General features: G+C 41.6%; 1 protein-coding gene across 1 annotated transcript in view; it reads right to left on the reverse strand.

Moving 5' to 3' along the window:
• The window catches only part of LOC118102796 (phospholipid-transporting ATPase ABCA1), a 164,233-nt gene extending 144,328 nt beyond the window's left edge, over positions 1-19,905 (reverse strand). Inside the window, exons 1-10 of the mRNA XM_035149312.2 lie at positions 19,635-19,905; positions 15,762-15,845; positions 13,853-13,982; positions 10,038-10,131; positions 9,706-9,847; positions 9,458-9,585; positions 7,018-7,145; positions 5,914-6,099; positions 3,115-3,201; positions 2,813-3,002 (exon numbers count right to left, since the gene is read on the reverse strand). Of these exons, the coding sequence (XP_035005203.1) occupies positions 2,813-3,002; positions 3,115-3,201; positions 5,914-6,099; positions 7,018-7,145; positions 9,458-9,585; positions 9,706-9,847; positions 10,038-10,131; positions 13,853-13,918 (1,021 nt within the window). The 5' untranslated portion in view covers positions 13,919-13,982; positions 15,762-15,845; positions 19,635-19,905. The remainder of the gene's footprint in view (positions 1-2,812; positions 3,003-3,114; positions 3,202-5,913; positions 6,100-7,017; positions 7,146-9,457; positions 9,586-9,705; positions 9,848-10,037; positions 10,132-13,852; positions 13,983-15,761; positions 15,846-19,634) is intronic.
• Between the last annotated feature and the right edge of the window lie 442 nt (positions 19,906-20,347).

The raw sequence follows: 20,347 nt of genomic DNA on the forward strand, positions 1-20,347 counted from the left end.
GGTCATCTCCCCAATTTCAGTCGGAAACACTAACTTCAAATGGCCTCAACAAGAAGATCCAGAGTAACATCACTTTGTGAATGTCATAACGCGATTTCCTTTCAAGTCGATGCCGCAGATTGCACAAAAAAAACCTTCCCGACCTGCGTGGCAGCTCGGGAAGGTTTTGCCAAAGCACTGCGGCAGGAAAAACACAATTTCAATACAGCTCATTCAGAATACATGGCCTTCAGTCATTTGTGAAGCATCATTCTGTGGTTTGGCGATGTCGTACTATTTCAGTTTTGCCTCGGGCCTTGACCAACAGGCCTACGGCAACAGTGTGCCACATATATTGCTCCAGGAGAAGAATAGTTTTTGGGGTTTTTTTTGCCTTTAACTGATTAATTGACACATTTCCCAGTGAAGCAGAGTCATCTCTTTCCACAGAAGCAACACGGCAAACGACTCAGCTGCTGCAGAACTGACTCATATGAACAGAGTGTCTGTTTAACTTTGATATAAAAGTCCTCAACCGAGAGATAACTTCTGTATTAAACTCACACATTAATGCAGTAATGCCAGGAAGGCAGAGGGAGCGCTGGCTTGGATCAAAAGCTGTTTCATATTAGCACTTGACTCTGTCTTGCAGCCATAAGAACCTACAACCATTCTACATGTGCGAGGTGTAATCCTGATTATCAAAGCTCTGTCAATGTAGCACAGTTTTCTACAACGTGGTCCTTTTCGATAAATCTTTGATAACTAGCACCTCTAGTTACAGCTGTGGAAGCTACTCAGCACCATGTTAGCATGTTTAAATCAGTAGGAGTATGGGAGACAATGATGCACTGGAAGCATATTTATTTATATACTGCTTTACATATAGGTCCATCAGGAGTGGACCTTCACGTCCCGTTTCCGACTGTAGAAATATACATGCAGCAGAGAAAAAAAACTGTTCTTTAGTGAACACCCACTCCTCAATTTAACCACTGGAAGGCAACTTAAGCCAGTTTAACCACGATATGGCTAACATGACTGGATTTCTATCTCAACAGGACAAGACACCACTTTAAACATCACAAATGTGTTGTAGAAGGGTTGTGGTGTCAGCATCTGTCCTCCGTGGGAGGTTTGTGTTGCCATGCGTTCATTTTTAGGATGCTATATATATATATTTCTGCCGGGCGACTCTGCCCCACTCAGAAAACAACATCGGTTTCCATTTGGGATGAGCTGCTCTGGACTCTCCCGTCCATTAGGAAATCAGGGTGGGGAGAGCACAGCTTTTAAATGGAATGAGAGGAGCTGATTTGATTGGCTGCAATGGATGCCAGCCCGTGTCAGAGCTGTGGATAATGTATTCCTAATCAAACCTACTCCCAAACTACGGCGTCGGTGTCCACTGTGCCACAGGTTCCTGGATGTAGTCGTACTCACGAACATTTGCATGTTGCAGAGTCGACTGTAATCTACTGTACCATGACTAGGGTTGCAAAGGGGCGGAAACTTTCCGGTAAATTTCCGGAAACTTTCCGGAAACTTTCCATGGGAAGTTAAGCTGGGGAATTTTGGGAATTTTGAAAAAAAAAATTGACCGCAAATTAAACGCTGAGCAATAAAAAAATAAATCAAAACTCTATTTTAAAGATGTATGGAATGCAGCACACGCTGCACGTTGAATTTCAACCCTGCACTGTGCATCACATGCGCAGTGCATTCTTCCATCACATGCACAGATAATTCCCAGTATCCTGCACACTACAGCAGGGCTATTGAGGCCACACTACTGCATTAGCCCAAGGACTAGTCAGGTAAGTTTTGATGATATTACTGGGGAAAATATATAAGCATGCTGATTGAGGATTGTTCATCTGTTCATCTAACCTATTTCTATTCATTTATCCATCAATTGTAAAATATTTTTAAAGACGATTCCAATTGTTTAGCTAACTATTTAAATCTCTGGCATTGCATTAGTGTTTTTTACAAGCTTTTTTCTCATCTTATTCTACAGAACAATGCCACGCGCACTATCTCGTGTGTGGAGACATTTCACCCCAGCCAATGTAGACGGAAAGGCTGTGTACATTTGCAAATACTGTGCAAAGACCTATGTTAAGAATGCCACAAAGATGCAGAAGCATATAGTCAAGTGCCCAAAGTTTCCTCAGGGCTCAAATCAGCTTATGACAAAACAAAATGTTTGTATTTATGTCTGTATATGACAAGGTAAATACAGTTAGTATAAATTACCCACACAATTTCCAGTTTATTCCCGTTAATTCCCGTTAATTCCCGTATATTCCCGTATATTCCCATGGAAAGTTTCCAACTTTGAATATTCCCGGAATTTTGCAACCCTAACCATGACCACTGATTTATGAAAATGTGGGTTATTGGATCTTTGCAACCTCCATATTTCTACCACAGGAAACTCTGGGATTTTAAATGCAGAAGCAAAATTAAATAAACATTTATTAATAGTACTTAATCTGTGCTTTTTTAAATTGTTTCCTGACATTCTGTGTGTTCTGCAGCTCCAAACCACCATTATTCTGGCATAGCTACTGTTTTTTAAGAGGAACAGATAATGATTTCAACAAACAGCTTCCAGTCATCACTTAATTTCCGAGTGGCTCCATATTTACCAAACATATTTTTATCACGTCCTGTGATACTGCGTTGTACACCGGTGATTTCAGAAATAGGAATAAACTACCACGGCCTACTTCCTGGCTTCCACTGGCACATACAGTACTCTAATTATTGAGACACGAGTACTGTGCGACTGCTTTGCTTTAAAAAACGAGTTTGCTGCGGCACTTACCGGAACTGTTGCCCGTAATGGAGATCGACTCGTTGTTATCCATTTGTCCAGGTGAGCGTAAACTGAGGGTCATATTGGTAGAGTCGGGCTGATTTCCACACAGCAGCATATTGATACTGCCAATCATGTCGTCTTGGAAATTCAATGAACGCGCCGCCTGAAAGACCATGGAGTTCTGCAACCTCGACAGCTGGAGACAACACAGGCCCAAAGTCAGGAATTTAGATTTGTGAAGCAAACATTCAACAAAATAGACATTTATTTATAGACTATGGATTCCTGGCCGATGCCGTTTCACTAACCTCCTCAATCACGGGTAAAGCATTTTGAGTGGTTCTCCCCACCAGTCTCACGGTATCTGCTGCATCCAGGCCCAGAGATTGAGGCACCTAAAGGACAGGATGAGCAGGCGGTTTGTACAAAAACACAGTAGCCAGAGTTTAAAACAGGAAATGATCAACTGCTTACAGGATTATTTGTAATCTATAAAATATTCAACAGTTTTAAAAATTGTAAAAAGCTTTAAATTGTGCCTTCATATTCCTTAAATATGTAAGTTTAGAGATTGTGTTCTCTAAACTAACCAGCCTCCTTGATATTGGTAAATATTTCAACACGTAAATGACACGTCCTTTCAACCAGTGTCTGTACCAGAGCATGAGCTGTGTTAGCATCAGGCGTATTGTCTTTCAGCATATTATATTACAAAGCTTTGAACTGTAGGCAAGTGGGTGGATCAGAGGGCTGGGAGCAGCGTAAAGAGAAGTGTAAAGAGTGGTATGGTGACACTGCATTGTTATTTGTAAAGTAAAACTCTTTTTCAAAAATAGAAAGCCCGTTCAAGCCGAGTGTGGAGTGTCCCCGCGACTGATGGAGTCTCAAGTACGTTCATTTAGGGCCACTTGTGCTCAGGGCAGACGTGGAGAGGAGACGGAGCGAGAGAGAGAGAGCCGAGGGAGGATGGAGGGAGAGATTCCAGCGTTGTTACTCTGTCCCATTAGAACAAGAGCAAGTAAACTGAGTCATGGCAACAACAAAAAAAAGGATTTCTCATTATCATTTGTTAAACTCATTTCCCGCTGCACTTTGTTATAGATGTCACCAGTGATTGTTTTTTGTATGTTTTACTTTTCTGATTACCAAGTAAGCTGATAATAAAACAAATTATACAGCAATTATATTATCATACAAAGTTGATTTAAAGTTATTTTAGATTTGTCGACCTGATGAGCACCAGAGTTTATCTGTTTAAGACAGACTAAAACTACAATGGCCAAAGCAGTGATTCCCATTAAGTATCTAAACTGTGGTGACCGGCCATTTTCCAGTTTGTCCTGAACCAAAAATAAAATAGTTCACCCTCTCATACAGAAGAAATCTCTAACTTGGTGTTTTACTCCGTAGACACATTGTATATTTGTGGGCAGGGCTAGTTACACACATTGTTGTCATCCATAAAGTTTTTACCGTTCACTCAGAGTAGTGAGTTTCAGCTGCAGTTGTACATGTACCCACAAGTGGCATGCAATGCAGTTCCATCTCTAACACAAGAACTGTTTAGTCAGTGCACCTGTCACTCAGATTCTGATGCGCATGAGAGTGACCTTCGTGCACACGCATGTGCCCCCCCCCCCACCACTACTGCCATGGATTTAGTTAATTCTGTGGGAAATGCTGCAAAGAAAGTAAAAAAATAAAATCCTTGACTTGGTATTTAATCTTTCATGTCCCAAACCTTTTAATGGAAATGGGTTGGTTCAGTAGTTTTTGGGGTAATCCTGACTAACTAACAAACAAGCCAGCGCGGATGTAAACATAACCTCCCCTGCATCAATCAAAAGCCTTTTGTTTACCAGCGTTACCATGGGAACCGTGTTCTGAAAGGATTTTCAGGAAACCTAAAAAAACAGGAACCAATGTCTAAATCATCCTCTGCCACTCACAACTTCACTGATAAACCCTGACTTCCTCCCTGGTCCTTTTCTTTATGTTGCTGTTGTTATCGCAATCATTCAGCAATGTCAAGCTTTAAGTGTGAAGGCTTGTTGTTTTTTTCTCTCCATCCATTTGCTTGAGGCGCTGGAGAGCTTTTTCCACCATATCTTGTCTGGGGCTTTCCCTTTTCTTTTTTTCTGTGTCTGAATACGCCTGTGGGTTTAAATTGTTCAGATGCTCTCTCCTACGAACCTTCTGCCTTATCACTTATTTATTGGATTTGCTGTCCCATATATTTTTCTCTAAGATAAACTCAAAGAAAAGTGCACGCTTTCATAATCCCAAAGAGAACTGAGAGTTTAAAGAATTCAAAAAGAGAAAGAGAAAACAGATGTGCACGTGAAAGTTTTGAAAGCTTAGATCCTGTGGGACATACAATAACTTCCTCCCTTTAAATTAGAGGAGTGAATTACATCAAGATAATTGTGCAGGAATGAAAGTTTATACATTCTGACATCTTGGTGGTAGATTTGTCCTTAAAAGTGAATGCGTGTATCTAGTTTTCACTTTAAAGAGATACTTCTTCATCTCTCCAAGTCACAGAACCAGACAAGCATGACATTTAACTTTTAAATTGGTTACTCAACTGGCTGGCAGAGAAAAGCATTGTCTTTGCTTTGAATTAACTGAGTTCGAGTAAGAGAGTTATTCAGTTATTTGCATGGAATCTTTATAAAATACATAAAGATGGGTGTGTTTCATGCTAAAGCCTGTAATTTATTGAGTATCCATGTTGAAAACGATCGTTATCTTATCTTTATTTATTTCTCAATTTGGGGTAATAACTAAGTATCACAACCTCCACACAGAAAATACCAAAAAGAGGGAGTAAACAGGACATGTTGGCAAACAAAAACCCCAACACCTTGGCATTTAACTTATGCTTTCATTAGTTGCAGGTGTATTTTTAAAGAAATGTTTTATTTGTGTTCACGATGTCGAACGTGAAACACCAGGGGGGAAAAACTGAAAAGCAAACTCCTCGGCTGTAATTGGGAAAGGATTCAATCGCTTTTTCTAACTGGTTTACGTACGTTTAAAAAAAAATTGCTTATATGTGCTTATTATATATGGTCAAATGTAAATTAGTGTAAAAAAAAGCTCACCTCAGACAGCATTTTGCTCACATCCAGGTTTTGCCGGAGCACTTGCTGGGTGTTAATCAGCTGCTGTCGAGTGAGGGAGCAGCTGACATTTTGAAAAGCCTCCTTCTCAGCTTGGCTGCTAAATTGGACGTACTCATCCAGACCGGTCCCGTCGCACAGGAGCGTCCTCAGGTCGCCCGGTCGTTCCTGAAAGAGAAACATCCGTTTGAGTAGAAGTTTGCATGGGACCATATTTCATCTGTGTGTCCTCTGAGATGTTGTTAGAAAACTATTAAATCATATTGTTTCTTGAATTATGCTTCAATAAATAATGTCATTGTGAACATGTGCACAAACACCACAGTGAGACAACACAACAAGAGTCAAAATATCAGATGACGGACACATTTTCGCCCACACACACACACACACACACACACACACACACACACACACACACACACACACACACACACACACACACACACACACACACACACACACACACACACACACACACACACACACACACACACACACACCGTTGATTTGTGACATACCAGACAGTACACAGTGTCACTAAGCAGGATGAGATGGACGGGCAGAGGACACATAATGGCTTGTGGACAACAGTACAGCGGGCACCTTAACTTTGCACCAGGACCTCCTGCCTAATACACAGTCAGGTAGCTTTTAATCAGCTCACACTGTATTTCAACATCTTTCCCAACGTCAGTAAACATAATTTCCTTCTCGCAGCACCTCAGATATCACTTTGTAAAAACCAGCGTATCAGATGGGGGGAACATTTATAGAGAGAAGGTACTTGTAGCTCTTATTGCTGTGGCAATTTCTTTTCATTCCAAATCACCTAATGTGAAGAGCGTCAAACGTTTCAAACATTCTGTCGAGTAAACGCTGCAGTTGGTTTTGATCATGACAATCAAGACAGAGAGTCCCAGAGGCAGCTCCGGTCCAGGATATTTTATTCTGAAATGCTCACGCAGAATACTCTGAGCACTTTTAGTCTCCAGAAACCTGTGATAGCATTTTAATTTCTTTATTGACAGAAGGATAATCATGTTTCAAAGTGGATGGGATTCAGAGTTGTGAAATCATACTCACTGGGTTGAGGTAAATCGTGGCATTTAAGAGGCTTTCCACAACTGCCGGTGACACCGACAAGTTCTCTTTCAGGTGCTTGGAGAACGTTTCATCGTCTCGCAGAACATTCTTCAGGGTCACTGGTTGAGCTGCAACGTAAAGATGGAGAATCATTACTTTCACTGCAAGTGACAGAGAAAAGAAAAGACCTTTAAGCAGCACTACACTTGATGTTAACCAGGGTGGTTACTTACAAGGATGTGTTTATGTTTGTAAAAAAAGGTTTTATCCTCATAGCTTGAGCCAAAAATCCTCCTAACTCTTTGCTTTAGATATTTTGCACAAATCTGCGCACGTGTATCAACATGCAAGACTTAATTTACGTGCTTTAATAGATACCTATGCAAACCATGAAGGAGTGAGTTGGTGTGTAAGGAATAAGTCAGTAGTCTGCTTCAGACATGCACTGAACTCTGGGCATTCTCCTGACATTTTCCAGAGCAGCTGCATGTAAACAAAAGTCAAACTATGGAAAAAGTCTGGACCCAGTTTCCCTGATATAGTTAATGTCTGAAAACAGCTGACGACTGAAAGTACAACAGGATGTATTCTGCTGTTGAAGGGACACGATTAGGGGTTAGAGGATAATTTTCTTCTGACTGATTTTTAAAATAAAGACCTAGGGTGGAAAAGAGGTTCCATTTTGTGTCTTGTGTCCACGTGGCTGAACAAATGTAAAATCAAGAGGCCAGAGTTCAGATTTGGTTTTGTTATTCACGCTGCTTCGAGTGGCATTACGCTCTGATGAATTTCAGCTTAACTTAATGCTTTATAAATGACAGCGGCCATTAAATCGTTCACTGGTACAAGTACGAGTGGTGCACTTTAGCTGCACGAGTGTGTAAAGTGAGACCATTTGTTGCTTTACATGAAGCAGATTGTTAGCCAGTCGTTTTCTCCCGATTAGCTGCCCACAGATCGTCAGGATTTCTAAAACCATCTATCCGTTTGTTGCACCATCATCGGTTTAGAATAACGTCTCTGTTCCAGAATGTGCTGTTGAGACGATGAAGGAGTTATTATTTAATTAGACTATGCCTGTTTTTTTTGCAAGTGTAATACATGGAAGTCGGTTAACTATCAGGATGTGACAAAGGAAGTGATTTAAATCGGGTTATTCAAGGTTTTAATCGGATAAATGTTTGCTCCAAAAATGAGAAACATCCTCCTGCCGAGAACCACCATTTTAGACCAATACAGAAAACCAGGAGTTAACATAATTAAGTTAATTTAATTTTCAGCCTCGATGATATCCATACAATTACTAGATGTTTAGTTTACTTCTCTGAGTGGGTCTGGAACTCGCACAGGTCTAAATCGGTGGCTCGATGCTATTGAAAAGATACGACAATCGCTCATTATCGCCTGGAATGAAGTTTGCCGTTTGATTTACTGCTCAGACTCGATACCGCACCCCTGATTCCTGCCGAGCACCCGCGATGCCCCTCATCAGTGGAGGAGCGTCGGGAGGGATGGTCGGGGTTAGATCACAGGGAGGCAGAACATGCTCCGAGCTCTGTCTGAACACTGCTGCCTTTCTGATTGAAGTGACCACCAAGAGTCTTTTAATCAATCCTCGGTAAAAACAAAAGAGGACAACACATTCACCTTTGCCATCCTGCTCTTTTGATAGCACTTCACTCCCCATTCTTGTTAATGACCTTTTGTGCTCTCGCCTCAGATAGCGAATCCCATTAATTATGACCAGGCTTAGATCTTTGATGGATTTAATCTTGTATATTACAAACCCGCGACCCCAAAATGCAAATGCACCCCACCCCCTGCCTTTTTGCAAATTAGGTGCCGTATGAAAATCTGAATATCATCAGGCTAAATGAGCCTAATGCAAAGCAGCAACTTATCAAGACAAACGATCTGTCAGTCTGCATGGGAAATTGCATCATAAATAATCACGCGCCATTGTTTTTGAGGGATAAAGGGGAATAACAAATCCGCCAACTTGTCATCCGCGTGAAGGGGATACTTTCCTTGATAGAGTAGTACTCAACAAAGACATAACGGAATAAACCGGAGCATTTACCACAAAAATACTTTGTAACAATTGCTAAGAAGAAATTTAACTTTCATATCAAAAACAGTTGAATCCACACTTTGACCCGGCTGCTCTCCTCCAGTTTATGTGAGTTGGTTATATCTCTATCTTTTATACTAAAGTTAGCAGGTATGTTAAACGCAGGCAAACCATAGCCAAATTAGCCTGTTCACTCACGTCTACTGCAGAGTCATTCGACTAGGGAGTGAATGCCGATTGAATCCGTTCCCGTTGCAGACAAAAGCCAAATGTTTGTGGGTGTTGGCAGGTTCTTTGACCAGTGGAACAGGAGCTTAAGTGACCTTAAAACAAGCTCCTCTCATGAATTTGATGTTTAACTTCTCTTACCATTCCCAGGGTTCGACTGTGACAGGACTGAGGACCACTGGTCGATGTCGTCCGCCAGCAACTTTGCCTCCCTGAGAATGGATCTGTTCTCCACCAGGCTCTGCAGCTCTATCAACACACCAGCAATTCTGGAAGACAAAAAAAAAAAAGATAATCTATAAATGTTATGTGTTTGATGTTATAGGAAAACAAAACAGATAGATTGCATTCATCCGAAAGGCGGAAGAAGGGAACATCCCAGCACATACATGGAGTTGTTGAAGTTGTTGACTTGGCCTGGTGCCTCCCCAGGCGTCGGGTAGTTCAAACAGGGGTTGTTGATGTTGCAGATCATACCTTGAAGCCACGGCAGCACGCCGGCCGACGGCATGGCTTTATTTGGATAGTGACCTAAAGGAATAGAGGGATATTTATCCATCCTCTCTCCTACGAGGCAAACTCAAGGTTGTCTTTGGAAATAGATGCAGTGATCTCAATTATTGTTACATCCTCATGTCCTTAGAAGTTAAAACCTTGTTCAAATGACTTGTAAAAAAACAACTATACTAATCAACAATATTAAATCTGCACTTCTACTTACATTGGCTTTTGTAAATTGGCTTGTTGGTGGTCCGCACCCACACCAGTATGAAGAAGAGAAACAGAGGCCATATGAGTTCAACGACCAGTCGCACCTGCACAAATGAGAGTGGAGCGGTTTTCATAATTTGGTTGGGAAATAGATGTTTGTGGCACATTAGGGTTCACATCATTTGCAGTGCTTGAAAATGTGTTTGTAAGAGAGATAAAGAAGAGATAGACATATAAACATGTTAGAGAGGGCATTCATCAAGCTTCTATGTTAACCAAGTTCCCCTCTGCTTATTCTCTAACCACAGGGTTAAGTTAATAGAAATGTTGTCAGCGGGAGTAACATCCATCAGGGGGGAATGGTTTCCAGAGAGATATTACAAAGCTGCGGCTCATCCTTCCTCGACTCTTCACCCCACGCCGTCCGCCATCTAGGCTTTCATGCATCCCTTGGTGCGCCGTCGCCAAACACGCCCTCCCCCCCCAGCCCTGCACCCACCCACTGAGCCCTCTCCGCGTACCTCAGCTGACCTATCCGCATGCTCAACCCCTCTCAACATCTCTGGTGGAGTGACCTGCTAAAAGGAATCAGCTGGAAAGCCCCAGTCAGGCGATCTCCTGCTCCCGTAACGTGTTCAGACAGTGTATCCGGTGACGCACTTTAGCCCAACGAGTAAGGAAAAAGACCTGCACAGGGTTTGTTGTCTTCATAATTAAACTGGAGGGCAGGCAGAGGTGAGAGTACAATCTGTGATATATGGTGGTAGTTATGCCACAGCACCATGGAAACCACACAATTTAAATGAAGGTTCCTGCCGTAAAATCTGTAGTTATATAGTCGGGTACACAGTCACATTGTAAATCGTGTGGTAAAATTTAGTGAATGAACTACAGAGGTTAAAATCGCAGGGAAATGCATACAGTACATTTCAAAGCAAACCGGGTTGAATCTCAAATTCAGTCCCTTAATTCCATCCCGTCCGTGTGTCACAGAGGATGTAGTTCTGCTCAGAGGGGGAATTATCATAATGTATTCCAAAGAAGAGGCATGGCGAGGGAACACAGAGATCGTGGGGACTTTCTCAATGTCTGGCTCCCCAGGCATTTGCCATGAGACACCAGCGTCTTTGTGAATAGATAATCTCCTCCTATGAAATTATGTGAAATACTGGACCATAAAATCAGTTTCACGCCCGTTATAAAATCTTAAAATGCTTGGTGAGGCATTCATATAATTGGTCATTAACCTCCACGAGCCCTCCAGAAGCACCATTGTCCTTGCTAACTCCCACTGGTTTTTGTCTAATAACAATATGTCATGTTGACGTTGGCCAAATATCGAACTGTCTGCACAAAAACCACCACTGTCCTCTTACTCATACTGGGGGGAAAAGTGGGAGAATATTTCTTCCTGTCACCAAAGTGTGTTATTGTCTTCTTTCTGCTGGTGGAAGAAATTAACAAGAGGAATAATTCCCACGTATAAAGTTGCAAAAAGAATAGCAAATGACTTTGCCTTGACTTATTCCGAGAAAGTGTGTACTTTGATGAAAGCTGATTCTTTTTGTGAAGTCGTCTTTTGTTCTACTCTGGCAACAGGCACGCCGCTGCGCTTGAACCCCTCACAAAACAAGTGGGTGGATGTGACTCCCATCATCACTGCAAGGGTATAAATCAAAGAACACAATGCGGCTCTTTGTATCAGTTATATGTGCCTGCAACAAAAAAATACATAACTCAGGAGGCTAACTAGGTACCTTGACAACTTCTTCTGACCCTTGAAATGCAGTTGTGACACACGGGGTAATTGTAATCTTCATGCAGCCAATGACCTCTCGGCAAGAGTGGGTCAGAGGCAATGATAGCCACCATACATCACTGGCTGATAACGTGTAGATGAGTGTGTTTGACGAGGATGAGGAAGTAATAACTGGGGTAAAGGCAAGTGGCCCAGTAGAGGGACTCAGACTGAAGCCTCAACAGCAGGGTCAACACTGTTTGAGGACAAGGAGAAGGAAAGAAGTCGGAGATTTCGAGAATAAAGTCAGAATATTCCAAGATTCAAGTCGCAATTTAAGGCTATGTGCCAGGGGGGGGGGTATCAGAAGATCAGCCTATCGTCTGCACTAAGATGTGGAACTTGGAGCATGTTGAGAAGTTATATTTTATTATAGGTTTCGCAACTAACAATATAAATACTCTTTATATATCGCACATTTATCATAAGCAGCAGGTCTTTGAAGAGCTCGTGCAAGAAACTGTCATTACAGAGAAAACACCACACAGACTAGTCGGGAATTGGGTCTAATTGTTGATCAACTCTGAGTGCTATTCAAAGGAGTTTCTTAATTTCTCAAGTGTGAGAATGGTAATTAAGATATTCGATCCTGAAGGAGTGGGACTCCAGAAAGCACAGGTTCTCCTTGATGGTAATTTCCTAATTTCATTTTTACAACATTTTTTTATGACTGTAATCCCAAAGTATGATTTTTCCTTTTCAATATTGCTTTAATTCCACATGATAGCAATAAATTGAAATATAGTCTGATTTATCTGCAAACCATTTAAATTGAATTAGTCTGTCCGTCCACTGGTTAAGTGTTAAATAATTGTTAGCTTCACCTACTCTGCAAAAATAACAATGGGAAAAGGCTACATTTCTATGCTAGGCTGAAAACTGCAGGTTGTCAAGCTCTGAAAGGGATTGAAGTGACTTTTGAAGTATAAAGCTGAAAATAGTTCAACGAACATTTGGAGCTTAAGCAAAGGGAGCTGTTCAACCTCTCTACGTAAACACACAGTGAAGAAGTGGTGTCCTGTGCAGAAAGGTCTCACTCCCTGTGTGTGTGTTGTGATCTGAGCTGCTCTGTTCTGTCTTTAGGTGGCCAGTGCATGATAGGGAATGTGAGTCACTGTCAGGCATTCGGGTAAAAGTCCTCTCTCTGAATATTCTCCACAGAGGAAACAATGTTCCTCAGTGAAAAAGGCCTCAGATAAAGAAAAAAGATCAGACCTTTGCCAGTGTTGGTGCAGCTTCTCCGAGGCTTCCGAGTGTTAGACAAGTTAAATCTGGCTGGCTTGCTGGTACCTGGAGTATGACTTTGTTCAATATCGCTATTGACCTTACTGCCAGAACTGCTGTGGAACATATCATGACAATACAAGTGAAGGTTCATTGTTTTTGCCTGGATTGCATTTTGTTATTCAGTTGTGTTTCTGTTGTGTGTGTTGTTTTGGTCAGATATTCTGGTGCTCGCATGCAACATCTAGTGCCAGTTAACCTTTAAAACCTTCATAACCAATTTAACTGTAAAATGTTGAATAAATTAATTTCTAACTCAATTGGTAACTACTTGTAAACTGCAATGACATGACATCTCTGGATGGCCCTGCTGAACACAGGCTGTGACACGTTGTGAGAAGAGCTGGAAAAGTATTTGCCCTTCAAACCAAGCACTTACCATTCGTCACTCCCCATCCCCTTCCATTAGGCCACAGACTGGCTTTGTTAGACCTAAAATACAGGCCATGTGACATAACGTGCAGGGTAGATACATCTCCAAAAATTGAAGGTGACACTTTGAATTGGTCGGCATTAAGGTAAGATTGTTCTTGTTCTCTAGTGGGAGCGTTAAAGGCGGCTCACCTCTATAGGAGACAATTTTCGTGGTAAATCCCTCCTATTACCTTTCCCTCCCTTGAATAACTTACTTGTCCTTGATAACACAACCCAGGGACCATGTCCTCGTTTTACCTCCATTGCTGACCAATTTGAGCAGATATATGTTGATTTGAAAGGGGGGGGGTAGGCGAGCACAAGTGTACCTTTTGTCTCTTACGCAGAGTGAAGTTCTTCCACAGGAGCAGAGTGAACTGCGTCAGGAGACCCATTATGGCTTATCCTGGCAATAGCTTGCCAAAGCGTTGCTATGGCAACTGGCCCACTTAATAAACCCTGGAGGGAATAAAAGGTAGAGTTTGGTTTTAATACAGAGGAGCAATGCATCTTGGGGGAGTGCCACTAATCATTTACTTCCCCGGGCCTTCGGGGCGCAGCACCTGTTCTAAGAATTATTAACACCCACACTCAGGACAGGGGCTGTGGCTCAGCATGTGGAGGTTGCACAGCTTGGATATACAGTCAGAGAATTATTATTTCAGACCAGGTGGTTTGTTATTTAATGTACCCACTGTAAAACTATTAGGTCAAAAACAAAATCACCTTCCTCCGCCTCTTTAAAAGGGGACGAGGTGATTTTAAACTCAGTCTAATTAACCACCACCGTGCAACAAAATGCCAATTAACATCATGTTAAAATTTAAATGAAGAAACTATACATGGGGAAACACTTTCACTTTTCATGTCGACGCAAGTTTCCTGTAAAACATTTACTGCAGGTTTTATTAGCCACTGAGCACTGATTACACACATAGTAAACAAACAGACCCACTCTATCAGCCTCATTTAAGACTCCGCAACTACATTTGATTGATTAGCCTGCCCCTGAGATCCCATTCATCATCACCACACACATGTTAGGTGGTGTTTAAATCTAATTATACACAAGAGTTCAACCAGTTTACAGTGTTTAAACTGACACGTTAAATGAACTGTGGCAAAACTCATATGCAACAAAGGTTATGCAATACAGTGACAATATGTTAATACATTAGATATGCAAAAAGAAATGTACACACACACACACACAATGTAAAACTTATACAATAAACAGTATTCTATTGAGAGTAATTACTGGATTCTGGGTACAAAAAGGAGACAATTTAAATGATCAAATGGACGTCAAGAATATAGTTCTATAGGTTGTTATTTTTCAATGGCCGAGGTGTGTTTGCTTGCTGTGCTCCCAATCTGCTGCAGAGCTCTTCCACCGCTGCTCTGCGGAGACTATGTGCACTACATAGAGGGAGGTGGGGGTGGGTTGTTTTGTTTTTAACCCAAGGGTAGTCCTGACAAATGTGGCACCTTTTAACGCTCCATTTCCTCTTTCTGCACAGGTTCCATCTCCCCTCTGTGTGTTTACATTATTTACTGTGACTTCATGGATGTTTTATTTATTGTCATGGGGGGAAGTGGAGGCTCCCGTTCACTTTGAAAATGGCCTATAAGCTCTCTAATGGGGTAAAGACAAGCGCTCGAGGCCATTCAGTAATCTAGTAGAGTAAATTGATGAAGTGTTAACAGGGTGAGCGGAGACTTTGTTGACTAATATTATGTTTCATTGGCAATGCCAATTTGTAACGTTGCAGTGGACAGCTGCACTGAATTTATAATGAATTTCCTACTATTACCATGATGCAATGCAGCTTGTCTTTATATATACTGCTGTTGTCAGGCTATCACAGACGCCATGTTTCCCAGAAAACGCAGTTCTTCGTGTAGAGTACTATACTTTATTTGCTCTGCCTCCAGTCTATTACTTATTTTGTACAAATCTTTGTACGTTGTGGAACAGTGCGAGACTAAAACGGACCACGTGTTTGCATTGAAACCTGACTCACGCATGAACACTCAACTCCATTGAATCCGTGTATAATTGAGTATGTGCTGCTTTCGCTCGCACTTGCTTTCAAGCCCCGTCTTTTGAAACATGCAATGCGCAAGGAGAAGGACAGCTCGGTACCACCTCCACTCGAGAGTCACGTCAAGCGTGAAGGGTAAACAACATCTCTAACAATATACTAAACCCGTGTGTCAGAACGGAGTTGTGTTCACCTCGAAGAAAAGAGAAGTTGACGGTGTGGGTAGGATGAGTGTTGTGGGAAAGCCCGGCTCAAGGACCCATTTTCAATTCCACATCTATAGAAGAGATACAAAAGCAACAAGAGAGGGTTTGGTCATGATTTGCATTGCGGCTGCAGTGAAACACAAAGAACACAGTTCTCCGGAGAACCGAAAAAAAAGCACACAGTGTGAAGAGTGGTTCCCGGATCATCAGTTTAATCTACGACGAGGGGCACGGACAGACCAAAAACTAAAATAAGTTCCTTTTTTGCCACTTCTCTGGACTTGTTTTCCACCATCAGATGCCGTCATCAGCTCTTCATGGTATCATTAGTTCCAAAGAAAGGGAGCAAGAGTGCTATGAAAGGCGAAGATCCCCCCCAAAAAAAGGAAAAGCAAACTATTGAGAGGATATAAGTGCTGATGCATGCCCGGCATTCGGGGGACTTGGGAGAGCAAAGTGCATTATTTCAGCCCCGAGGATGATACAAAGAGTAAACAGATATTTGTCATACAGCATGAGTGCAGAGGACGGCGGAGAATAGCTGCAACATCAGTTACAAGGGGCCGGCTGTAGCCCACTGAAGGGTATAATGGTCCCTGTGCTCAGACGTTCAATGTATTCTTCGACAATTCCTAACTACGTCCATCATGATCTTCCCTGGAGGTTTACTGCGGCAGGGATATATACTGTACTCTATGGTTTAAAGAGATATGTATGATATCTGTTCTGATTGCAGGTAATTCACTTTCCTTATCGGATGTTATTCAGGTTGCCTCTATTCTTGAAATAGTTGTTTTTTTGTGGTGTTTTGTCACCACCGTGATTCATACCCATGGTTTAATTGCAGTGTAATTTGAGCACCAGCGTGACCCCCGATCGTGCTGCTGCCGTTCATTCAACAACAAATGTTTAGTGAACAATGAATTAAACTGATGATCTAAAAATGGGAGTATTGAGAGAATAGAAGAATCTGAAATTATAGCCTGTAATAATAAACAAAAGGGAGCCGATGTCTGTAGTTGGGGGTAAAATTTGAAAATCATTATTGACACACGTCAAAAGAAACGGAAGGGAAATGTTCACAGAGGGAAAACGTAATGGAAAACTAGTCTTTTGCTGCGGCTCACTGTCGGTTCAGATTTAATATTAAAATAGAAGGAGGCAGATAAGTGAAATTATAGAAACTAATACAACTATGCGTCCACTAACCAGACGGTTGGTGGTTTGATCCCCGTCTCCCACTTTCTGCATGTCACAGTGTCCTTGGTCAAGGCACTGAACCCGAAAAGCCTCAAACAACTGTGCAGGCAGTGTATGAGTGATGTGCGATGGAGAAGGTGCAGCACGTAGATGCACTGTATGAATGTGTGTGTGTGTGTGTGTGTGTGTGTGTCTGAGAGAAATGGGACAAAACTGTAACGTACTTTTTCCTCAAGACTAGAAGTGCTATATAAACACAGACCATTTATAAACAGTGAACTGCTATTTGGTTTGACGTTCTTCATCATCATGACAAAGATGAGATGAAGAAGGAAATACATAAAATAGAAAACAATCATGTAAAGAGAATATATATATATATATATATATATACAGTGTAAGAGAAAGTTTAACAGTATCAAATGGTTTCACAGCACAGCAGCAATTAAGACTATACTCCACTGAAAACCTGCGCTTTTTGAATAACTCAGCCCGATAGACTACAAAGCCTCTCGGTGCTTTGAAAAGTTTAGAGCTCTACCTGCACGCTCCTTCACAGAGGACTGCGAGTTCAATTCACCGAGGTTACCATGGTTCTGACGCTGACCCAGTTTCATGGCAAAGGAAGGAAGAAAGTCCGTGGAAACTTTTCTAAACGCTCCCGAAAAATCGGTCCTCTGTCCAGTCATATGATGTGTGTTGCCCCACACCGCTAAATGCACAGCCTCCTTCTGTAGTGATGTGTGCATGAGAAGCTGCTGTTTATTCACAAAGCCATTCTAGTGTCAGACTGGTGATGTTACTGTGTTTGACATCATCGAAACATCACACGGTGCCATTACGTTTCCATCAGGTATATCAACTATGCTTTCTTTATCCATTGATTTATGGATATTGTATTTAGCACCAGCCAAATTTATTTAATATAAATGCTGTATCACCCAGATGGAAAGATGATGACACAGGATCGAATGAATTATACAAATATTAATATGACTAGTTATAATTCAAGCATAGCAAACATATGTGCTTCAATGTTTACGTTTTATTTTCTTTATATCTTAATTCAAGTTCTATATATTTGGTAGTATTTGTGGTCTCTTATTTATAATTATTTATATTAGTTTAAACAAATCAAGCCTTATTGCATTCCTTTTATCATAAAAATGTTATAATGACATTTTAGGAATTATAGCCATAATTAAAATAATAATGTCGACCAAACCATGTTTGATTACCGTGCTTTTAAATAAATAATGTCCAGCATCAACCGAAGTTAGCGATACCATTTACATTTACAAAGCTAAAAAACAGCCAGATGTGAGGTCAGTAAAAAGTTTAATTTCTTTGCTAGAAAAGTGCAGAGTCCAATGATTACTTATTTAATGACTATGTTAATTGCTTTGGGCTGGGAAGTGATGTTGTACTCAAGAGGACAATGAGACCACATTGTGGTGTTATCAAACTTCAGACTTGTTACGTCTGCCTGACCATAAAGAAATTGCTCAATGTGAGTAATTTGGTCACACCTGCAAGAAATAATTTGTCTTTTAAGTTTGCTGCTTTTACACGAATTTGTTTGATTACTTGCTTTTCAAGCATGTTTTAAACAGAGCATTTAAAAGGGGGTTGGAACATCTGGTTTTTTAATTCAGACCCTTAAGCTTCCCTTTCACAGCCTTTTCAAAAAGTTGTTTGTGTCCTTGTGTTGGAGTGAAAGACATAAGTCCACACTGATTAAAAGTGTGTACCTACAAAAATTCAAGCAGTACAAACTTCAATAATAAGGTAACTAATATCTTGAATTTGCTTTTAACTTACTTTTTAAAAAATCTGAGCGTTTATTCCCCTAACCCTCCACTAAACACTCAACACTCCCTTTCATCACAGCGACTTATTTGACTCTTTCTAAATGCAATCACGGACATGAAGTAAGTCAATACAGGTAATTAGTTGAAGATAAGTAATATTTCTAAGGTCTGGTAATTGCATTTCCTTGGACAACCTGTCAATCACCTCCAGCAGCCAATTAGCCATTCATTAGAAACAAATGAAAGTGATCACCAAAAAAAAATGACGGGATAAGTGACAGCGCTTAATGAGTGATTAGCACATGTCATTCAGGAGGAGTTTATTATGCACATACAGTACAAGGTGCACTGTCTCTTTACGAGCGGTGGAGTCCATCTGTGTAAATCATTAGCATAGAGAGCGTAGGCAAAAGGTCACCGTCTCCTCTCCCCCCTATGACTCAGCAGAAAGACGTTAGAAAATTAGTAAGTTTAAAACCCCTGACATTTGGCTGATGACTAGAACCGAAAACCCAAAGGTATCCTCTGAAATCCCGTATTTCCTTTCTTGGCCCCCTTCCCCCCCCCCTACACTTTAAAGGCAACCTGCCTGAAGACCAGTTTATTAAACGCTTTTCAAATCCGATAAGCAGTTCTCAGGGCACTCCATTTGATCTGCTCCAGACAAGACAAGTGGAGGGAAACAGAGACAAGTGTACGGCTGCCCAGGCCTGAACAGGATCTCGCCTCGGGACTATGTGTGCAAGCTACAACAACAACAACAGCAGAAGAAGAAAGACAGCATCACGGGAGACTCGGCTACAAAACATGTGTCCTGTTAGAGGAAGCAAACAGTCCAAAGCAACCTACCTGCGAGCTGTTTGCCTCTCGCCCATCAGCACACCTCAGAGCCCGAAGATGGATATGACCGGTTTGAGCTGCCGGGCCTTATGACTCCTGCACTTTTACCAGCTCCCTCTCCCTCTCTCCCTCTCACGCTCCGTCGCCTACCTCTCACGCTCCCCATCGCCTTTTTACCTGGAGTCATAAAATATGCAAATGACCTCTGCCGAGCCAGACGTGGCAACTGTAGCCACAGTGATGCCACAGTCAGGAAGCACACAGGTGGTGTACATAACACAGCATGTCGCCGTGTGTTTACTCCTGCAGCAGAGCACGTAAGTCGGCTCCTCGTGCTCCCTGTCACCTGACGGGGGGGGGGGAAGAGGGCGAACAGGAGCCTTTGCCCTACATTTCCACCGCAATTGTTTTTTTTGCATTCATTGTCTATCTGGGTTTCTCTCGCCGGGTGTCTTCGCTGTAACTTTGAAATGTAGTCACCTGTTGACTTAGCGCAAATTATTCATGAGCTAATTAGTCTTAAAATTAATCTATTTTTTTTTTTTTTTTTTAATAACTGAAGCATCAATTAGAGAGGTTAGAGACCAGATGGGATCAAGGGAGCTGCATTTATTTACTGTGAGACGGAGCCGAGCAGAAAATGTTGATGATGTTGTTGATGATTCAACTGAATGCGTCACATGGGGACGGGGGGGGCTAAGTGCATTGACTGTAGGGTTTTA

The sequence above is a fragment of the Hippoglossus stenolepis genome, chromosome 23 (genome assembly GCF_022539355.2).
Source record: "Hippoglossus stenolepis isolate QCI-W04-F060 chromosome 23, HSTE1.2, whole genome shotgun sequence".
In the NCBI taxonomy this organism is placed as follows: domain Eukaryota; kingdom Metazoa; phylum Chordata; class Actinopteri; order Pleuronectiformes; family Pleuronectidae; genus Hippoglossus; species Hippoglossus stenolepis.